Below are 17,748 nucleotides of genomic sequence, written 5' to 3' on the forward strand. Positions count from 1 at the left end.
TCGTTATATTAAACATGTCTCAAAAATAGCACATCTATGGTGTCAACAGGTATGTAAATGTGCATAAGAAGACTTCACAAACCTAAAAAAAGTAAAATAAATTAAAGATGTTTGGTTCTCTTCACTTAACACAAACTCCTTTCCCTTAGGTCTCGGTGTACTGTAACCTTCGGAAACATTTCACACGAGCCAAACTACTAACGTAGCTCAATGTTCTTTTGTCAGATGGGTGAGTCTGTGTATTTTGCAAAGTGAAACTGTAAAAATGGCACACAACTGCACAAAGGGGAGTGCCATGTTGTGGCTTGTTTTTGGTACTGCATGACCTGAAAGCCTTAGCAACAATCAAGGAAAACCAGCTCCCTTTCTTAATGTATCCAAGACATTTCTGGCCAAGGGAGGAGCTAAGGTCTATATAATGGGAGAAAGCCTCTGCAGCAGCACATTGCATTGTTTCGAGACAAACAGACACATGGAAGGTGAGATTTGTCTGAAAAAAAAGCTCTCTCACTATTTCTCTTTTATTTCTGTTTTCAGTCTTCATTTATGGTGGTCATTAACTGACTTTTGTGGTTTTTGTTGCAGACTTTGGCATTCAGCATGTCAACCTGGAACTGTCTGAAAACCTGGAGCGACACAGGACGGATGGCTTCAGAAACTCTAAAGGACTGGTGGTGCGAAGAGGGACCCCATTTAATATCAGCGTCAAGCTAAAGGGTCGACTCTTCAACCCCCAGACGGATTCTCTGAGGATTAAAGTTACATTAGGTATTACTAAACTTATATTATAGACAGTGAGTAAAAATCTGCTTTTGCAACAAGTTGGTAAAAACATTAAAAAAAAAAAAAAATCTTTCTGTGTTTTTATTTATCATTATTTTTTACTTTTTCTTTCTCAGGTCGTCTTTACGCAGTGATGCCAGTCACTTTCTCCTGAAAAGCACCCATCCACCCGCTGGAACGCCTACATCGATCCAAGCAACCTGAACCTCCAGGAACTCTCCATCACCGTCTCCTCTCCTGCTTCTGCCCCAGTGGGATGCTACAAATTTCAGCTGTATGTGTTCACTCAAGATGTCCGGAAGAGTTTTGTGGTGGGAGATTTCATCCTCCTCTGCAACCCTTGGTGCTCTGGTGAGTAGAGGTCAAAAGAATTGCTGCATTCAGAGTTTAATTTGGTTTACTTTTTCCTTTTTGGAAAAGACTGAATATTTTTCTGGTGCTGATGTTACAGTTGGAGAAGGTCAATCAAAACGGAACTTGCTATTTTTTACAAACATGTCTTTCTGAATAAGGCTTTGAAGGTGGCTTCCAATCAGCCATTAGCTTTGATTTTACTATTGAATCAGAGTTCTAATTAAATATATATTAGCTTTTTGAAATGAATAAAATTAGTAATTTCAAAGACAAGCACAGATCATTATGAGTCTTAAGAGCTTACTCACTATTTATTCTGAATAAAAAAAGAGACAGATTAGGACTCTAATGAAAAGTTTTCTGTTTTTCAGAGGATGCAGCTTATATTCCATTTGAGGACCAGAGGGAGGAATATGTCCTGAGTGACTCTGGATTGCTCTTTATGGGGACCCCAAACAACCTTGTCTCAAGACCCTGGTCCTTTGATCTGGTATGTCAGCTCTTCCCACCTATCAGAACATATTTATAACAGATTTTGAGCTAACTCAGAAATGGAATGCCTTTCACTACAGCTTGTGTTAACAAGCTGCAACATTCAGGAGCCTATAAAGTATAATTTTTTATTGCTTTTTTTCCCCTTCTCTGCACAGTATGAGCCTGGGGTTTTGGAAGCTTGTCTGGATCTGCTCAAAGTCAGCCCCCAGCATCAAACAAACAGAAAGAAGGACTACATGAACAGATCCAACCCTGTCTACATCAGCCGCGTTGTTTCTGCCATGGTGAGTGTAAACAGACCTCAGAAACAACACGGCAAAAAGTACAAAATAGGAACAAATCCCATCCAAACAGTGTCTCTTGTCACAGCTCGGTTTTATTATCTTAGCAGTGGATAATAAAAAATAAAACCTAACAGGTTTTATTATCACCTGGTTTTATTATAATTTGCATGATAAAACCAGGTGTGTGCAGAACTGAGACATTGTGTTTCTTGCAAAGAGTCACACATATCTTGGCAAGATCTCAGTTCAAAAGCGTCATAAGACACAGCACACTGTAATTATGGCTTTCATCAAGCAGCCACTGTCCAGTCAAATTATCTTAGAACATTCTGTATGTCATTTCCCCATTTGCTCATCGCTTTCAGGGGGTAAACAGTCAGGTTGGCAATAAAAAATTATCTCGTGTTTTGACTTTAGATTAACTCTGAGGATGATCGTGGTGTGCTGAAAGGGAAATGGACTGGCGACTTCAAACAGGGTGTCAGTCCCTCAAAGTGGACAGGAAGTGGGGACATCTTGAGACTGTGGGTCAAGTCTGGTTACAGCCCAGTCAAGTACGGACAGTGCTGGGTGTTTGCAGCAGTCATGTGCACAGGTAATTATAGCCAATTGATAAAAAAAGGACCTTCATATATTTTGTCTATGGACAAGAATGTTAAAATATTTTTGCCTGTCTGTAAATGTCTATGTTTTTATTACATCTTTCAGTCATGAGAGTTCTCGGCATTCCTTGCCGTGTCGTCACAAACTACAACTCCGCTCACGACACCAATGCCAACCTGGTGATTGAAGAGTACTACAGCGAAACAGGACAGAAGCTGAACCGCAGCAATGACAGCATATGGTCAGTTGTGATCAACATCTGGATATGTGTAAGAGTCCTTGCTCATCTTTCTATATTTTTTAATTAACCACCATAATGTTGGACTTTTTGAATAGGAACTTTCACGTGTGGGTAGAGTGCTGGATGAGTCGCAGTGATCTTGGGCCAGAGATGGATGGCTGGCAGGTTCTTGACCCAACCCCACAGGAAAGGAGTGGAGGTGTGTGAGAAGTTTTGCTTTGTTTTTTTTATTTTTTATTTCTTTTTCTGTGTTAAGGCTTTTTGAACTTTTACTTGAACTTTTCTTTCTTATCTTCCCTGTACAGGAGTGTTTTGCTGCGGACCAGCTCCAGTCAAAGGAATCAAGAATCAGCGTACAGACCTGATTTATGACATCCCATTTGTCTATGCTGAAGTGAACGCTGATGTGCACACGATCATCTTGTCAAGTCATGACCAGGTGGTCGGCTTCAGCAAAGACACAGAGAAAATTGGATCCCTAATCTGCACAAAAGCCATCGGCTATCCTAGAGTGCAGAACATCACAGGAGACTACAAATGGATAAAAAGTAGGAATCCCAAACAAAATATACAAGTACATTTCCACCGAAGCTAATCTTGTGAAATAGAATGATTCTAATCTACCTCTTTATTGCACTCTTTTACAAAACAGGTCCTACATCAACACTTTCATCAAAAAGCTCCACAATTTCAAATGACTCAACCCTACGCAGAGGTACATTTTAATTCTAGAGATTTCATTAGAGCTTAAAGTTAATTCTTTGAGGACAACATCTCAATTCACACTGGTTTTCTTCATTTTTTAGCTACTGCATCCAAGGGAGTGATGGTCTTCTTGACACTGGCTAAACATCCTGTTGCGGGGGAACCTGTCGTCTGCCTGGTGAAAATTATGAACAAGCAGAAAATACCCAAGATGATGAAAGTACATTTGAATGCTCAGGCAAAAGAGTACAACCACAGCCCCTCCGAAACCTTCTGGGACAAACACGGTGTCATCCAGCTGGCACCAATGGAAGGTAAATAGTCTACTCATCCTATCTACATATCTGTACTTTTGGACTTGTTTTTTCTTTTGTCATCACAAAAAAAATAAATAAATTGTCTATTGGCCCCTAAAATTGTACATTCTATTAGCACTTAAGTTTCATAGTCAAAGTTGTAAAAATAAAATTAAAGAATAAAAAGTATTTTTTTTTTACTGAAGAACAGCTCTATTTCCCAGCTCATCTTAAAGCTCTAAATTGGCTTCATATTTACCTTGTGAACAGTATCAAAATCTGATTATCGCTACATGTTGTTCAACATTGTGCAAACCACATCCCTAATCTATTGTAGATAGATTTGCTGGTTATTTTTTATACACCCTCTTATTATTTCTTTGGCTTCTCCTTGTTTCCAGTTAAAGTCATCCAGGAGCATATCCTTCCAGCGCAGTATGAACACGTTGAGGGAGACAACCTCATCAACCTGGCAGTTGTCCTGGAGGACATGTCCACCAGTGAACGGGTGCTTGCCTCTGAGGAGTTCAACATTGCCAGCTCAGGCCTCACTATCCAGGTATTTATAATGTTCCCATCAAACATTTTGGCTTTTTAAAACCCCGAAGTTTCAGAGTACATTTTTGGTGAATTTTCTGAGTTTACCTACTGTTTATTTTCATGCAGGTTGCAGAGGAAAACGCCATTGTGCCAAACAAAGAGCTCACTGCCTTCGTGACTTTCACCAACCCGTTTTCTCACCCAGTCAGTGGATTATTGACTGTAGCTGGGGCCGGGCTAATTGCTGGCAAAGAGCAGTTCAGGTAGGATTCTGGTTTTGTTATTTTTAATGACTTGGTCATGTGGTGAATGTTTAACCTCACATATCTGGCAGTACATTATGATATTAACAAAGGAGAGAATGTCGCACAAAGGAGTGTCATTGAGAACTACATTACAGAACTGCGTGTCTATTCTGAAGGAATGTGGGTGTGACTGATGTTTGAAAGAAGTCATAGAGAACAATATGCCAAAAATAAAAGAACCAAGCATTAAAACCTTCTGGTTTCAAACCTTTGCAAGCCATGTATTTAATATGGTGTTTCTTGTCTCTCTGCAGGATGCCCTCACTTCGTCCAGGAGGAAAAGCAACCCAGTCCATAACCTTAAACCCAAGCATGGCAGGTGAAAAGATGCTGCAAGCCAGTTTGTCGCTTTCAGACACTAGCATCACAATCAGAAGCTTCAAGATGGTCTCTGTAAACAGTATTTAGCTTGTGCAAAGCTTCCCACTTGTTTGTGTATTATAGTGAGTGAAAAAGATGTAAATATTATTTATTTTACTATTTATTTTTTGCTATTTATGTATTTGTGGAATGTTAATAATGGTGTGTGAAAAATTCTTTTACACGTAGAACTTTGAAGTGAGATTTTTGTGACATTTGATTTATTTGAATAAAGAAATTATATGAAATATATGCAACATGTATTGTATTTCTTCTGAAAACCTTACACTAAAACAGTATGCAGACATTTGTAGTTCCCCTGTTGTAACAATTTTTTTTCCCTAAAGAGGGAGACATTTCCTAAATTAATAAACTGGTCATTAAGTACAACGGCCAGTAATGCTTGTAATCTGGATTGCAACAATTAACATTTGGTGTTGTGATCTTTACCATCGTTATACACATTATTAACTTTTCTATAACATTGTCATAAAAGTTTTTTCTTGCTATTAAAATAATAATCTGACATTTAAAATGCAGAATTTTAAAATGTTTCCAGTCTGCTAGAAAACTTTAAGCCAAAGTAGGATATCATACAAATCTATAAAATACTGAATGTTATTTAGTAATACTTATTCCACTTTTTGTGCAACCCATCTTGTAATAAAACACGTTAGTTAGAAATCTCAATTTCATAATTATTCTTATTTATCTAATATGAACATGTTTAATTGTATTAGAAATAAAACACAATTAAAGTGCTGAAACCACACATTTACATATACTACAGAAAATATGTAACTTTTATCACCTTTTCTGGTTTTGCTTTGTTAGAATTACTGTAAAATAACAAAATGCCAGATTCATGAGTGAGATTTCTTTTTTTTTGGAAAGTTTGTTTCCATGTTTTTGCACCATGTTCATCTCTGGAACACACTAATTTTATTTTGGATTTTGAAATAGAAACAACTTTGATAATCCTAAATAGATTATTAACAGAGTATCTTTTAATTTTAAAAAAATTCTCTTTTTTACACAGAGCATGCAAATATCTTATTTTAACTGTATATACAAATACGTCTAGTAAAAGTGGAATTTTTCTTGCCAGTCATCTCAGAACATGAAGCAGCCATTTTACAAATAGAATAAAATATCTCAAGCTTCTATTATTTTTTGTACTATTTTAATTATTATGGTACAAGTAAAGAAAACCCAAAATGCTGCATCTCAGAATATTAGAATATTGCATCAGACAAATTAAAACCGGATGTTTAAATATGAATGCTAAAATGCATAGATACAGAACGCTGTGAGCAAACAGTGTCTTCAGCAATGACCTTTGGTGGTTTATTGTCCTTTTGAAGGTTGTCAATGACTGTCTTCTGGACATCTGTCCGGTCAGCAGTCCTCCCCATGATTGTGTACTGAGCCAGAGTTAAGACTTTAAGGGCCAGAAAACCTTTGCAGGTGTTTTAAGTTAATTAGTTGATTGTGGTGTGACGCCACACTTTTCCAATAATGTCCCTTTTCACAGTAATCAAATTTTCTGAGACACTGAAATTTGGGTTTTCATTATCTGCAAGTCATAGTCATCAAAAGTACAAGATGAATCTATATAATATGAACAGTCACTTTCTGAGATGACTGGGATGGGATATTACACTTTTACTCAATATTGTACTTTTTTCAGATGTACTTGTATTTTGAATGGCGTTAAACATATTGTGCTTTGAACATAATCAGAATAAGCTAAGTTGTTCAGTTGTCAGTCAGAACTTTAAAAAATGAAAACTAGAACAAAGCTGATTAATGCATCTCTACTTTGCATAAATTTAATAAAAAATGTAATTTACACCATGATCAATAATTTTTCTATATCTATCACTTATTGTTTTGTTTATTCCTTGATAGAGCAGTTTTGTGGAAAAAAGATGAAATTCCAACTCTATGATCCCCCAAAATGCAATTAATTTATTTTTTTTAATCATTTCTACTTAAACTGTCAGAAGAAATGGACAATAAGGCATTATATACAAACCATGACTAAGCTCACAGGCTTTGTAATCAGCACATGCACAATCATAGCCATAACAGTTTATCTACATTACAAACAGGTTAATGGGAAATTAAAGCAGAAAGGAAATCAATTTACAACCCAAAATCAAATGTAAGTTTTCAACCACCAGTCTAAAATACAGCATCTGCATGGCAACATCTTACAAGACATTTTTACAAGAACACAGCTCTAGCCTCAATAAATGATTTTGTTTACACACACATACAAACTGTCATACTAACTTACTGTGTTGCAAATTTAAACCCATAATAAATAACCATCATTCTGGTGACAAATTGCAGACCATGTCTAAATATAAGAAAAACTATGATTTAACATGACATGACACGAATTAACAACAATTTTAGTGGAAGTAAGCAGTTGTGTATTGCATAAAGTTTTCTTGGTCTAAAAATAGTATTGTCCAGAGGAATGATCTCTCCACATAGCAGGACAAGCTTGAAGAATCTAAACATTTCATCTATGTTGATTCTAATATTGAGTTCATTAAACAGAAAGTCAGAATTTGCATTCAGTGCAACAATTGGGACACAATTCCAAGAACTTGAGATGAAGTCAAAAAAAGAAAAAAAAAAAGCTGCTTTTCATATTTTGTTTAATACTTGCTGTACTAACCATGGTTCCCTGGGATTAGTTAAACTTTGGTCCCTTTTTTCTTCCACACAGTTTGATTGAAGCCCTTTTGACTTCATGTTTCCGTCCTTTTATGCACTATGCTTCAAACTCTTCACTCTTCCACATGCCTGCTGTTAATGTCTCTGCTGCGGTGCTCAGCAATATTGACTCCACATTAGTCCCAACAGGCTGGTTCACAAATGCACTCAGAAATTAAAGAGCACAGATGTTGATAGCTGCTGCCCTCTAGAGGTAGTCCATCTCCAGTGCATGGCTCAAAGCCTCCAGATCTGCCCGACAAGACACCCTCCAGAATGGCATGTTCTTCTATTTACACAAACAAAACAGATTATTAGTATGTAAAATTACAGCAGATGTCTCTTAGTAGTAAGTGATACTTCTGCAAATGCAGAGGAGTTGTTAAATATATAATATAGGTAGGGTAGGCCTTTGGACCACCCAAAGTTGGAAATATGCTGTCTGACTGATATCAATCCCTTATAACATTCTAACATCTTATTGTTAATATAATAATCAGTCACAACAGCTTTGCAAACAGAGATTCTCATAGTGTACCAGATTTTATGAGGACCATTTTTCAGCAGTCAGACATAAAACAACAGACTGGATTATATGTACCTTTTTGGCTACGGTCTCCTCTTCGGCTCCATCTCCTATTACCACATAGACCGCTCTGCGACCAAACCTCTGAGATACACGCTCAAAGCAGCTCTCCTTTCCTTTAAAGAGGAAACATACATACATGTATCAAATAACAAAACTAAGTCTTTGGATAAAACAACACAAAAAAGAAACTAATTTAGACTTAAAATATAGACGGTGTTACATCAACACATCTGTCTTGTCTTAGGGCAGTGGTTCCCAATCTCTTTTCCTGAGAGTTCTCCATCTTGAGGGTGGTGGGTATGGGGAGGGGCTCTTAGGAGAAATATGCTTCAGGATAATTTTTTATGTCTTCAGAACCACGCTTCCTTTGAGAAGCAGGTTCTGTGTAAACTCAATAAAACAAGGCCTAATTTCCTCTCAAATCATGTTACAAATTAACACAAAAAGTTGCTTGTGTGACATAATTTTATAACTTTTAACTTTTCTCTTCTGCAGTGTCTGACTCAGGATGCATCTGTCATTCACTATGATTCACTATTTGCTTTGTGTTCTCAACCATAATAACCAGATATCTGTATCATCTAAGTGTGTTGTAAATTTTAATATGCTAACAGTTTTTTTGGCATCGAAGCGCAGGCACTCCCAGAGCTTTCCAGGACCCCACTTAGGGATGCTGCTTCCCCCCTATGTTGGGAATCACTGCCTTAGGACATTGTTCTGCCCCCAAAAATGTTCCTCACCTGTCTTTGTTGCACTGTAAATGTTCTCTATTGGGAAGGCTGAGCCAAGACCGTAGAGTAACACCTTGGAAAGAGCAGGGATAAGTTGGGTGGTGGTCACCAACACATTCACACAGTTAGGCCTGGGGAAAGAATGGTGACAATATTATAAAACGTCACATTTAGCAGGGATTCCTTACATTTCATATTGTAAGATTTATAAAATCAAAAACATCCCCCATTGGTGGAGCAGGAAAGGCTAACCTGGAGTTGATTAGAGCCAGGGCTTTTAGTGCTTGAGTCAGCCACAGGTCAGTGAGGACTTCCATCTCTCTCCTCAGCTGTAACCATTCCTCTCGCTTGGGACTGGCCAGCAGTCCTGAAAAACATGTCCAGTACAGCTTGAAACATATCTGCATGTATATACTGTATATTGCCTATAAAGTTGGAGTAATTTTCCTTTCAGACACTTAAAGTTGAATTGTCAATGTAAAATGTTAGAAACAGACTCAAGCAACAAATGTTTTAGAAGAAAAAGGACATTGATAAGCCTTCTGAAAAAGTTGAAATCACATAAAGTATTTTCTGTTCTGCACTGTTTCCAGCAAATATCCAAGGGTTACTTTTAAGCTCTACTATAATGACCACAGTGAATCTGATTTCACATTTCATGTTATTAGTAATCTTTTTTTCATAGTAGAACTGCAAATCTTACTTAATATATTACATTGTGTTAATCTTTTCTCTTTTAATGTGTTGGAAAATCAAACACCAGGTAATTTTGAAGGTAATTTAAATGACTACAACAGGTAGAAACACATGCTCACAAAGGTATCAAACAAAATGAGAGCATGACGGACCTCCAACATTATTTTTGTAAGTGTTGTAGATCTCCTTGACTCTGCGGTATCGGAAAGCCAGTTTCCTCATCCAGTCCACCCCTCCGTGGACCCCTGACCCCAGGCACAAAGATCCTGCTCCTGCTGGGCTCTGGAAGCCATCCGACCCAAAGTTGTAAGTGCTGCAGGTTTTCAATAAAGGGAACCGTCAGATCATCAAAAAAACAAACAAACAAAAAAAACCCAATTCAAAAATACATTTTAGTTCACACACTTTTACTCGTTTCGCTTTTATCAATTTGTTGAGGTGAGTCCCTTTGAAATACTTCCATTCATTAAAGTTTTGTCAGTAGTGGTGATAAAATACGGTAGTCATTTGTCAATTTTAAGGAAGCATATATTACAAAGAAACTGGACATCTGTCAGGGTCAAGAGGTTACCTTTAAAATTGAAACGAGACCATCAATGAATGTTTGTCAGAAAAAAATATTATATGCACTAAATATTAAAATTATAAAATAAAAAAAATAGTCCATGTTTAATCTTTTTTTTTAAAAAAATCATTGCTTTTGTATGTGTGATTAAACTGAAATAACCTTTTTTTTGAAAAGTGCCTCAAGTCGACATTTGTTGTGAATTGGCGCTATATAAATAAATTTAATTATTTTGCTTAGTCTGTTTTTCAAATTACTTACAAAAGTGCCCTGAAGTATTTACACATGATTATGTTGTTTAAAGAAAAAATATTTTGATGAGAAATTACAGTGTTGGATAATCATGTGACATACTATACTGATAAGGAAGTACAACATACAAGTCACGGACAAGCTTGCAAATTTGAATACAAATATTTACACACAACCTATTTCTCGCTTCATCTCCTTTGTGGAATTGTTGTTTTTTCACCTGGTGTATTAAAATTTAGAGGGCAAGTCTGGTTCACATGCCGCAAAGAAACTAGCAGTGTCCCACATCGAATCTCTTCAGGAAAACAAAAGAAATTTTACCTCAGGTCCTGTCCATTGTCATCTGATGCCACGTCATCAATATGAACCTGGTCACATTCCTGGGAAATAAGAACGAGAGCAGACATGTCAAGAGATCCATTTCAGAGTGTGTGACACGTCAAAGTTAAACAGATATTATCGTGGCAAAATGATGGTGTATCAAGCACAAACGTTTAAACACAGACATTAAAACCCATAATACAACCAATCAGTGTAGGTATTAAAACCGGTCCATTACTTTCTTTTCTTACTGTCTTTGAGTTAAGATTGGTATGAAAGCAAAGCAGCAAAAAGCAAACACTGCACAAGAAATGTCATATAACAAAGGCATATGAGAGCAAACGTCTGCTAAAAAATAATTTTTATGATATTGTCCAGAGTCCAACTTAAAGATCACAAAACCATCTATCTTTCACATTCTGAAACTCTGCATACCTTGATTTTTCTGAAACCTATACAATATACAGAATCCATGACTAGGTTGTAATTGTTATGAAATGACCCAGGACAGACAGGCTCTCCTATCACATTTCAGTCACCCAGACAGAGACACTACCTCATCCTCATTACGTTATTGCAGTTCTTGGTTCCCACTGGCTAGTCGCCATATCCCACTCAGGTGGTGTTGGCTTTATCAGAAAAGTTACTGGTGACCATTAAATGTAAATGACCACTGCAGTTTTGAATATGAACTAAGACTTAGAGAGAAAAAAAAAAAATCTTAGTTCTTGATTAAAAGGACAATAGTAGCCATAGCTACTATTTAGTACATAGTGTAGATAACCTTATAACAAAAAAGATTAACTTTATTTTTTGTCTTGGGCTTAAGACTTGTCTTTGTTTTTCAGGATTACAATAATCATTATATTTAGTTGTTTTTTGTTTGTCTTCTATAATTTCTAGTCACAAATAAATACACATTTTTTGTAGATGTTGATCTGTAACTGCAGCAAAAGGGGTTTAATATAGTATTAAATCAAGTAGCCTGAATAATGTTGCACTTTTCAAAATTGTATTTGTGAAAAACTATGAGCTACTCTGAGCTATTAAAGAAATTTTAAATAGAATACAATAAAGTGCATGAGATGTCAAAATAAATAAAATATTTAAAGATTCTGAATACGTTTGGGAAGATATTTTTACCAATTTCTAATTCATACCAGAAATTCAGATTTTTAATGTCATTCTTTATCAAACGGTGAACTATACACATGCGACACCTGCGGCACTGTTGACACAAGTAAGTATATAATTGGATAATTGCCCCACTTGACAGCAGGAGCTGTTAGCCATCTCCAAAGTACTGCGCAGGAGATTTACTCAGCCCCAACTATAAAAGAAGGAATGAAAACTGGGTTTGGAAATGGCTTTGTTGGCTCCTTTCACTCTTCCACATTGCTTCTCTTCGTTTGACTAATTTTCCTCTTGGATGCCCAGACACACACCTGTAATTATGACGCAAAGTGTTCTTGTTCCCTTTGTCTGAGTCCCTCTTTAATCTTTTCCCTTTTGTCAGAACAAGGGAGAGGAATGTGTTGAAAAACACATTTAGTGTTGAGTCTTTAGCATGTCCTAAAACACCGTTTTTTATTTTGTTTGAGTCATTGCTTTTAGAAGTTGTGTAAATGCCTGGTTGCCTATATTAAATTAGTTGCACTTTAGGTAGGTATATTAGGTCTATTTGTGGGACAGTCTTTTGAGCAAATATGTCCAAATTATATTCTGGTTATATTGTTAATCCAGAGGTATAAATTGTTTTGGAAAAATACTGTGAAAAAGAAATAAAAAACAAGACAGATGTGTAGAAGGATTTTCTTTTAAATCCATAAAAATACATTGCTACATTAAAACTTTTTCAAGCATTTAGTAGGAAAAGATTTTACGAAGAGTTTAATAAGTTCTTAACATTGCCTTTTCTAGCGCACTGGAAAAAATTTTGACAGTTAAAAAACTGTGAGATCTACTGTACACTGAACCTAATTTGAGGGTGGATAAGAAAGATTTTTGACTCAAGAAGGGCGGCCGTTTGCTGCAACTTTCTCAGTTTTGGCTTGTTCTTCATCTGTTTCTGATTTGCTTAACTTTTAGAACTCACCTCCAGGTCATTGAAAAAGAGTCTTGAGTCAGCTAGATTGAAGATCATTTCTTCCATCCACAAACCCAGAGACACTGCCTTTGATGAGTCCTGTTCAACAGACAAAAGGGGAAAAATTAATACTCCTGATATATAATCCTTCTATGAATCCTTGCATAATCTCATTGGGAAGACAGAAATTTCTTCCTTAAACCAAAATGATACTTTTTGTGTCACAATACATAGCATATGTTACCTAAAAGAAATGTCTTATGGTGAGCTTTATTTATGTATTTATGTCTTGTGATATGTTTTGTAAAAAAATAAAAATAAATAAATAATAGGGGTTTGGAAACTACAAACATGCTTTGACCTTCTATGATAGTAACAAAATAAGGATATCAAATAAGCAGTTTACAAACTTTTAAATTATGTAAATAAGGTGAAAAAAATCATAACTTGACTGTGAGATTGTTTGTCTAATATGTAAATAAACGTTCGGTTAAACTGAATTAGCAAACAGCATTACTCCCGCCATCATGTCAGTGTAGCCGCCTGTCTGTCTCTATTAACTTCCTGCTCATCAACTACACTGACAAACAGGTTTCAGGGGGAGAGAAGCGTCAATATTTTACTGTCAGTCATATCGCCTGAAAACTTTTTCATTACTATTGATTTTCCGCTTTAGCTTTGTCTAGCAAACAGATAGGTTTTTTTTCTCTTGTATCTGCTGGAACGCTTTCTCTGTCCACTAAAAAGTTTTAATCTACTAAGTAAACATCAGATTAAGTTACAAAACAAGAAAAAGGTGTTAGTTCTGTCTTTTCTATGAAAAGCTACGTAAGTGAAAATAGAAAACATTTTTACAGGCATAAACAGGGATTTTTCTAGTCTTGCCCACATTCATGCAATTCTACAGTAGGTACAACTCTAATGTAATGACAAAGGTTAAATGTAAATGTACAGTGAGGTAAAAATAACCATTAGATATGTCTTGTTTTAATCAATGTAATATATTTCTAATGAGGATATTAGAGCTGTCTGCAACAATCTATGTCATACACATTTAGAATAAGTCCATAAATTAAGAAATGCATCACAAAGTGGATTGACAAAGACAGTAAGTGCTGAACACTCAAAATAAGTAATGAAAGGCACAGAAAAACAAGGAAATTGCTGGAATGTTTCCGTACTGAGACGACAATCCGGGCCCCTATCAGTGCCATTTAACATAAACTAGTTAAGCCCCAGTTGTTAGACCATAACGATTCTTACCAGGTAATCACTCAACATATTTTAGATATATTTATAAACTTTTAAAAGGTCTAGTGGTTACTATTTGGCAACAAGCCAAATGTTTTAAAAACTTCCATTCACCATAAACCAGCTACGAACAGGTGCTCCTCACAAGATGACTTATTTACAGACATCAAAACTATAATGAGAAGAGCTGTTCAAGAGCTAAGATCGACTTTCAGTGAGACTAAGACCTAGAAAAACAGGTCAAACTTCCGATAAAACAATAAGTAATTCAGTTGACTGCCGTGACCTTTATGCCTGTTAACTGCACAAGACTCCATTGCCAAAAAAAAGCATGTTGAAGCTTGATTAAAGTTTGCTGCGAAACATTTGGAAAAGTCACTTTGGAGCAGGAATTGTACTGCACTTCAAAACTGCCATATCAACAGTGAAGTTTGCTGGTTTGAGTGCCATAGCATAGGGCTGTTTCACAGCATAGTAAACAGGTAAACCTTGTAAAATTGAAGGAAGAATTTAGAGGTGACCAGATACATTCTGAATCAGAAACTGAAGATGAAACAAGATGTGCAAATTCACATTTGCCAAGAAAGTAGACAGATTTGCCACTTATATCCCCTGCTATATCAAAGAAAGTAAAAACAATAAAAAAAGTGGATCTAATAACATAGAGTAGTTAAGGTCACATCAGTTTACTTTACTATATGATAAAACAGCTTCAAAAATATTTGAACATCTGCCCTCTAATCCTCATTTTGTTTGTTTTCCATACTGATAAAAATGGTGGCACAACACCAACTTCAGTTATTAGATTAATAAGCAAACAATTAATCCCTATCCACAGAAACCTATAAATCATAATCCAGAATCTGTCAGCATGGATGTGCTGTAATTCTATACTGCAAAAGCAGGTGTGTTAAGTTATGTGTGCCACATTGTTTTACTGGCAGCCCTGGCAGCGGGACAAGCCAGAAGGGAGAAGTGTCAGCCAAAGGTAAGCATCTCATTAAAGTATTTAGAGTGACAAGCCGGGGCTTTTTTCTGGTTTACAATTACAAGCCACAAGTAGGGTAAAAGATGACACAAACAGGGCAATTACAACACATCCCCCTCAGAAATGAATGTAATATAGAGCGACAGGGTGAAAAAAAGTTCAACAGGATCAATACTGAGACAGAGGAAGTTTTAGAAGAGGAAGAGGTCAAATATTTAACAAAGGTGGTTTTATGTTTGGATGAGAATTAAAGCCATAATTTAGAATTGTCTAACTCTTCAAACAAGGCCTGCTACCCGAAGTCAGAATTGTTTTTTTCATTTATCATCATCATCATCATCATCATCATCATCATATTTTTACTCCAGACACCAAAAAGACCCATAGCAAAAGGATAAAACAAACAAAATAAGAAAAAGATAAAAATAAACAAATAAATAAAAATAATACTCCTAAAACAGGGAAAGATACAAAAATCCCCTCACTTCTCACCTTAACTCTTATGCAAGTAGTTTGTCAATATGAAAGACAGCTGGGAGACTTGAATTCACATAGTGGAGGATAGGATAGGGTGTTGTATGATGAATGAGATAATAGATGAGATGATATTAAAGGTTCTCCAGTAACATTTGGCTCAACAAAAACAGCTGAAAACAGGCATCTTTCAGCCTGCCTCCCACGTATTTCCAAGAACAGGTCCCAGTTTTACCTTGAAAACCAACCATTTGTTCTCAAAATCTATTCACACTTATTCAGTCAGTGAAGTTATGAATAAGCAGAAACTGTATAAACTGGTCAAAAATGAATTAAACATGATATTGATGTAAGATTAGAATGAATTTGGTGTTAATTATCGTTTTACAAGGTTTTAAAGAAGCCTCGGAGAACTGGGCTGTTTTCTCTGCTGTCACTCATTTAATTCCTCCGCTGCATGTCTGAGTTTTGATGTCAGAATCTGTCCAACCGAGCTCCCCTGGATCCAGCAGTGGGGTGTTTGTGTGGTGGGAGGAATTTTTGGCACATGAGTCACATTTCAACACATCCGCAAGGCCCAACTAGCACTTTGCTTCTTCCTCACTCTGTCTCTCCAGACCCTTGCTGGGGCAGAGCAGAAAAGAAAAAGAAACATCGGCCTGCCAGGGAGCTTAAATGATCTGCAACGCTGCTCTCAAACTCCCATCAGCCTTGTGTCAACCCGCAGGGGGACCGTGAGAATTCAAAACACGCCGCCTTTGCCAAAAACAAGAAATGCACCACTGTCCACCCCTTGTCAGCTGCCGGTCTCTTATGTAAAGGTCCTGCTGGCTGTCAATCACGCCGCGGGCTGTCAGTGTAGCCAAACAACCCCGCTGCATTATGAAAAGAAACAAGAGGGCAGAAGGCATAACATGGCCAGCGTGTGAAAATGTTCAGAGATGAGACTTAAAGGTTATGGACTTCAACCATTGTTCAAATAAGCAGGTGGGACAAAGGGAGTGTTTCAAAAAAGTAGAACTCTGTGTTTACCGTGAAGAGTCTAAGCAAACAAACTGTCTGCTTGCTGTAATCACCTACTGTGGGGCTGGGATTTGTCACAGAGCATGACTCTTATGCTAGATGACAAAGTGAAGGGTAGTCCTACCTTGCCAAACCGTGAGGAGAAAGTTCCAGTGAGGAGAGAATGGAAAATGATGATGGTTTCATCCAGATCCCAGATAAACACACGCTGCAGTGAAATAACAGATATGTTAGCTTGCATGACAGTTTGTGTGTTCATGAAAGGGAGAAAGATAAATATTGTTTTTGAGAAATGCCAATAGTTTTGCTGTGAAAGAGGGTGTTTACCTCTATATCAGAGTCAAGAGGGGGAGCGGGTTCAATAACTCTTTTTCTTCCTCTCAACTTGCTGTCGGATCCCCTCCGTCCTGGGATTCCCTCTTCTTTACCCGGTGTTGGCGGACTGGGTGGTGGATTGTAATCTGCTAAATGAAAATAACCTTAAAATCTATAAGACTTTTTACACTTATTCCATATTTTTTTCTAACGGATAGAATCTAATTAGTAGCCACATAAATAGTATTTGTTTTTAAGTATTACAATTATAACTCTGTTAGTTTTTATAACGTTGTTCGACAGACATCACGTCTAAATTTTTGCAGCAATTTTTTAAAGACTATGTTGACATGGTGATTTATTTTAAACCACAAACTACAATGTATTTTATTGGTATATTATGTTAGAGAAACACCACATAATATACATAGAAATTAATCCTCCTTACTCCATGAACAATAATTGACATACATACTTTTACAACAGTACTAGAGAAAAAGATTCTCCAAAACTAACATCAATTACTTGCTTTTTCATAAGCAAAATCAGGATATTCTGCAATTATACTTACATTTAATTTCATATGGCAAGGACTTACGAAATGAAGTCCTTGTATTGTTGTGTTTTTATGATGTAAAGCACTTTAAAATGCCTTGTTGCTGAAAGGTGCTATACAAATAAAACTTAATTTGATTTTTGATTTGACTTTTTTGTCTTTTCAAGAGTAATTTACAACTTGCACAAAAAATTAAGTACATTTT

General features: G+C 36.4%; 2 protein-coding genes across 3 annotated transcripts in view; one reads left to right on the forward strand and one right to left on the reverse strand.

The window, feature by feature from the left end:
• Positions 1–351: 351 nt before the first annotated feature.
• On the forward strand, positions 352–5,074 carry tgm5l (transglutaminase 5, like). The gene is given in 15 exon segments (XM_032550257.1): positions 352–479; positions 586–768; positions 900–934; positions 936–1,134; positions 1,509–1,627; positions 1,788–1,916; positions 2,334–2,511; positions 2,625–2,760; positions 2,856–2,959; positions 3,066–3,308; positions 3,413–3,475; positions 3,567–3,779; positions 4,163–4,320; positions 4,428–4,564; positions 4,861–5,074. Coding segments are annotated over 15 exon segments (2,112 nt in total). The 5' UTR covers positions 352–418; the 3' UTR covers positions 5,015–5,074.
• Positions 5,075–6,782: 1,708 nt separating this feature from the next.
• The window catches only part of eya2 (EYA transcriptional coactivator and phosphatase 2), a 32,257-nt gene continuing 21,291 nt past the window's right edge, over positions 6,783–17,748 (reverse strand). Inside the window, exons 7-15 of one of the 2 annotated variants that reach the window (XM_032550251.1) lie at positions 17,000–17,136; positions 16,797–16,880; positions 12,946–13,035; positions 10,851–10,909; positions 9,865–10,025; positions 9,269–9,383; positions 9,026–9,147; positions 8,298–8,398; positions 6,783–7,985 (exon numbers count right to left, since the gene is read on the reverse strand). In XM_032550251.1, coding sequence (XP_032406142.1) covers positions 7,905–7,985; positions 8,298–8,398; positions 9,026–9,147; positions 9,269–9,383; positions 9,865–10,025; positions 10,851–10,909; positions 12,946–13,035; positions 16,797–16,880; positions 17,000–17,136 — 950 coding nt within the window. In that variant the 3' untranslated portion in view covers positions 6,783–7,904. The remainder of the gene's footprint in view (positions 7,986–8,297; positions 8,399–9,025; positions 9,148–9,268; positions 9,384–9,864; positions 10,026–10,850; positions 10,910–12,945; positions 13,036–16,796; positions 16,881–16,999; positions 17,137–17,748) is intronic. The other variant, XM_032550252.1, reaches the window with a different exon arrangement.

Source organism: Xiphophorus hellerii, chromosome 20 (genome assembly GCF_003331165.1).
Source record: "Xiphophorus hellerii strain 12219 chromosome 20, Xiphophorus_hellerii-4.1, whole genome shotgun sequence".
Taxonomy (NCBI): Eukaryota; Metazoa; Chordata; class Actinopteri; order Cyprinodontiformes; family Poeciliidae; genus Xiphophorus; species Xiphophorus hellerii.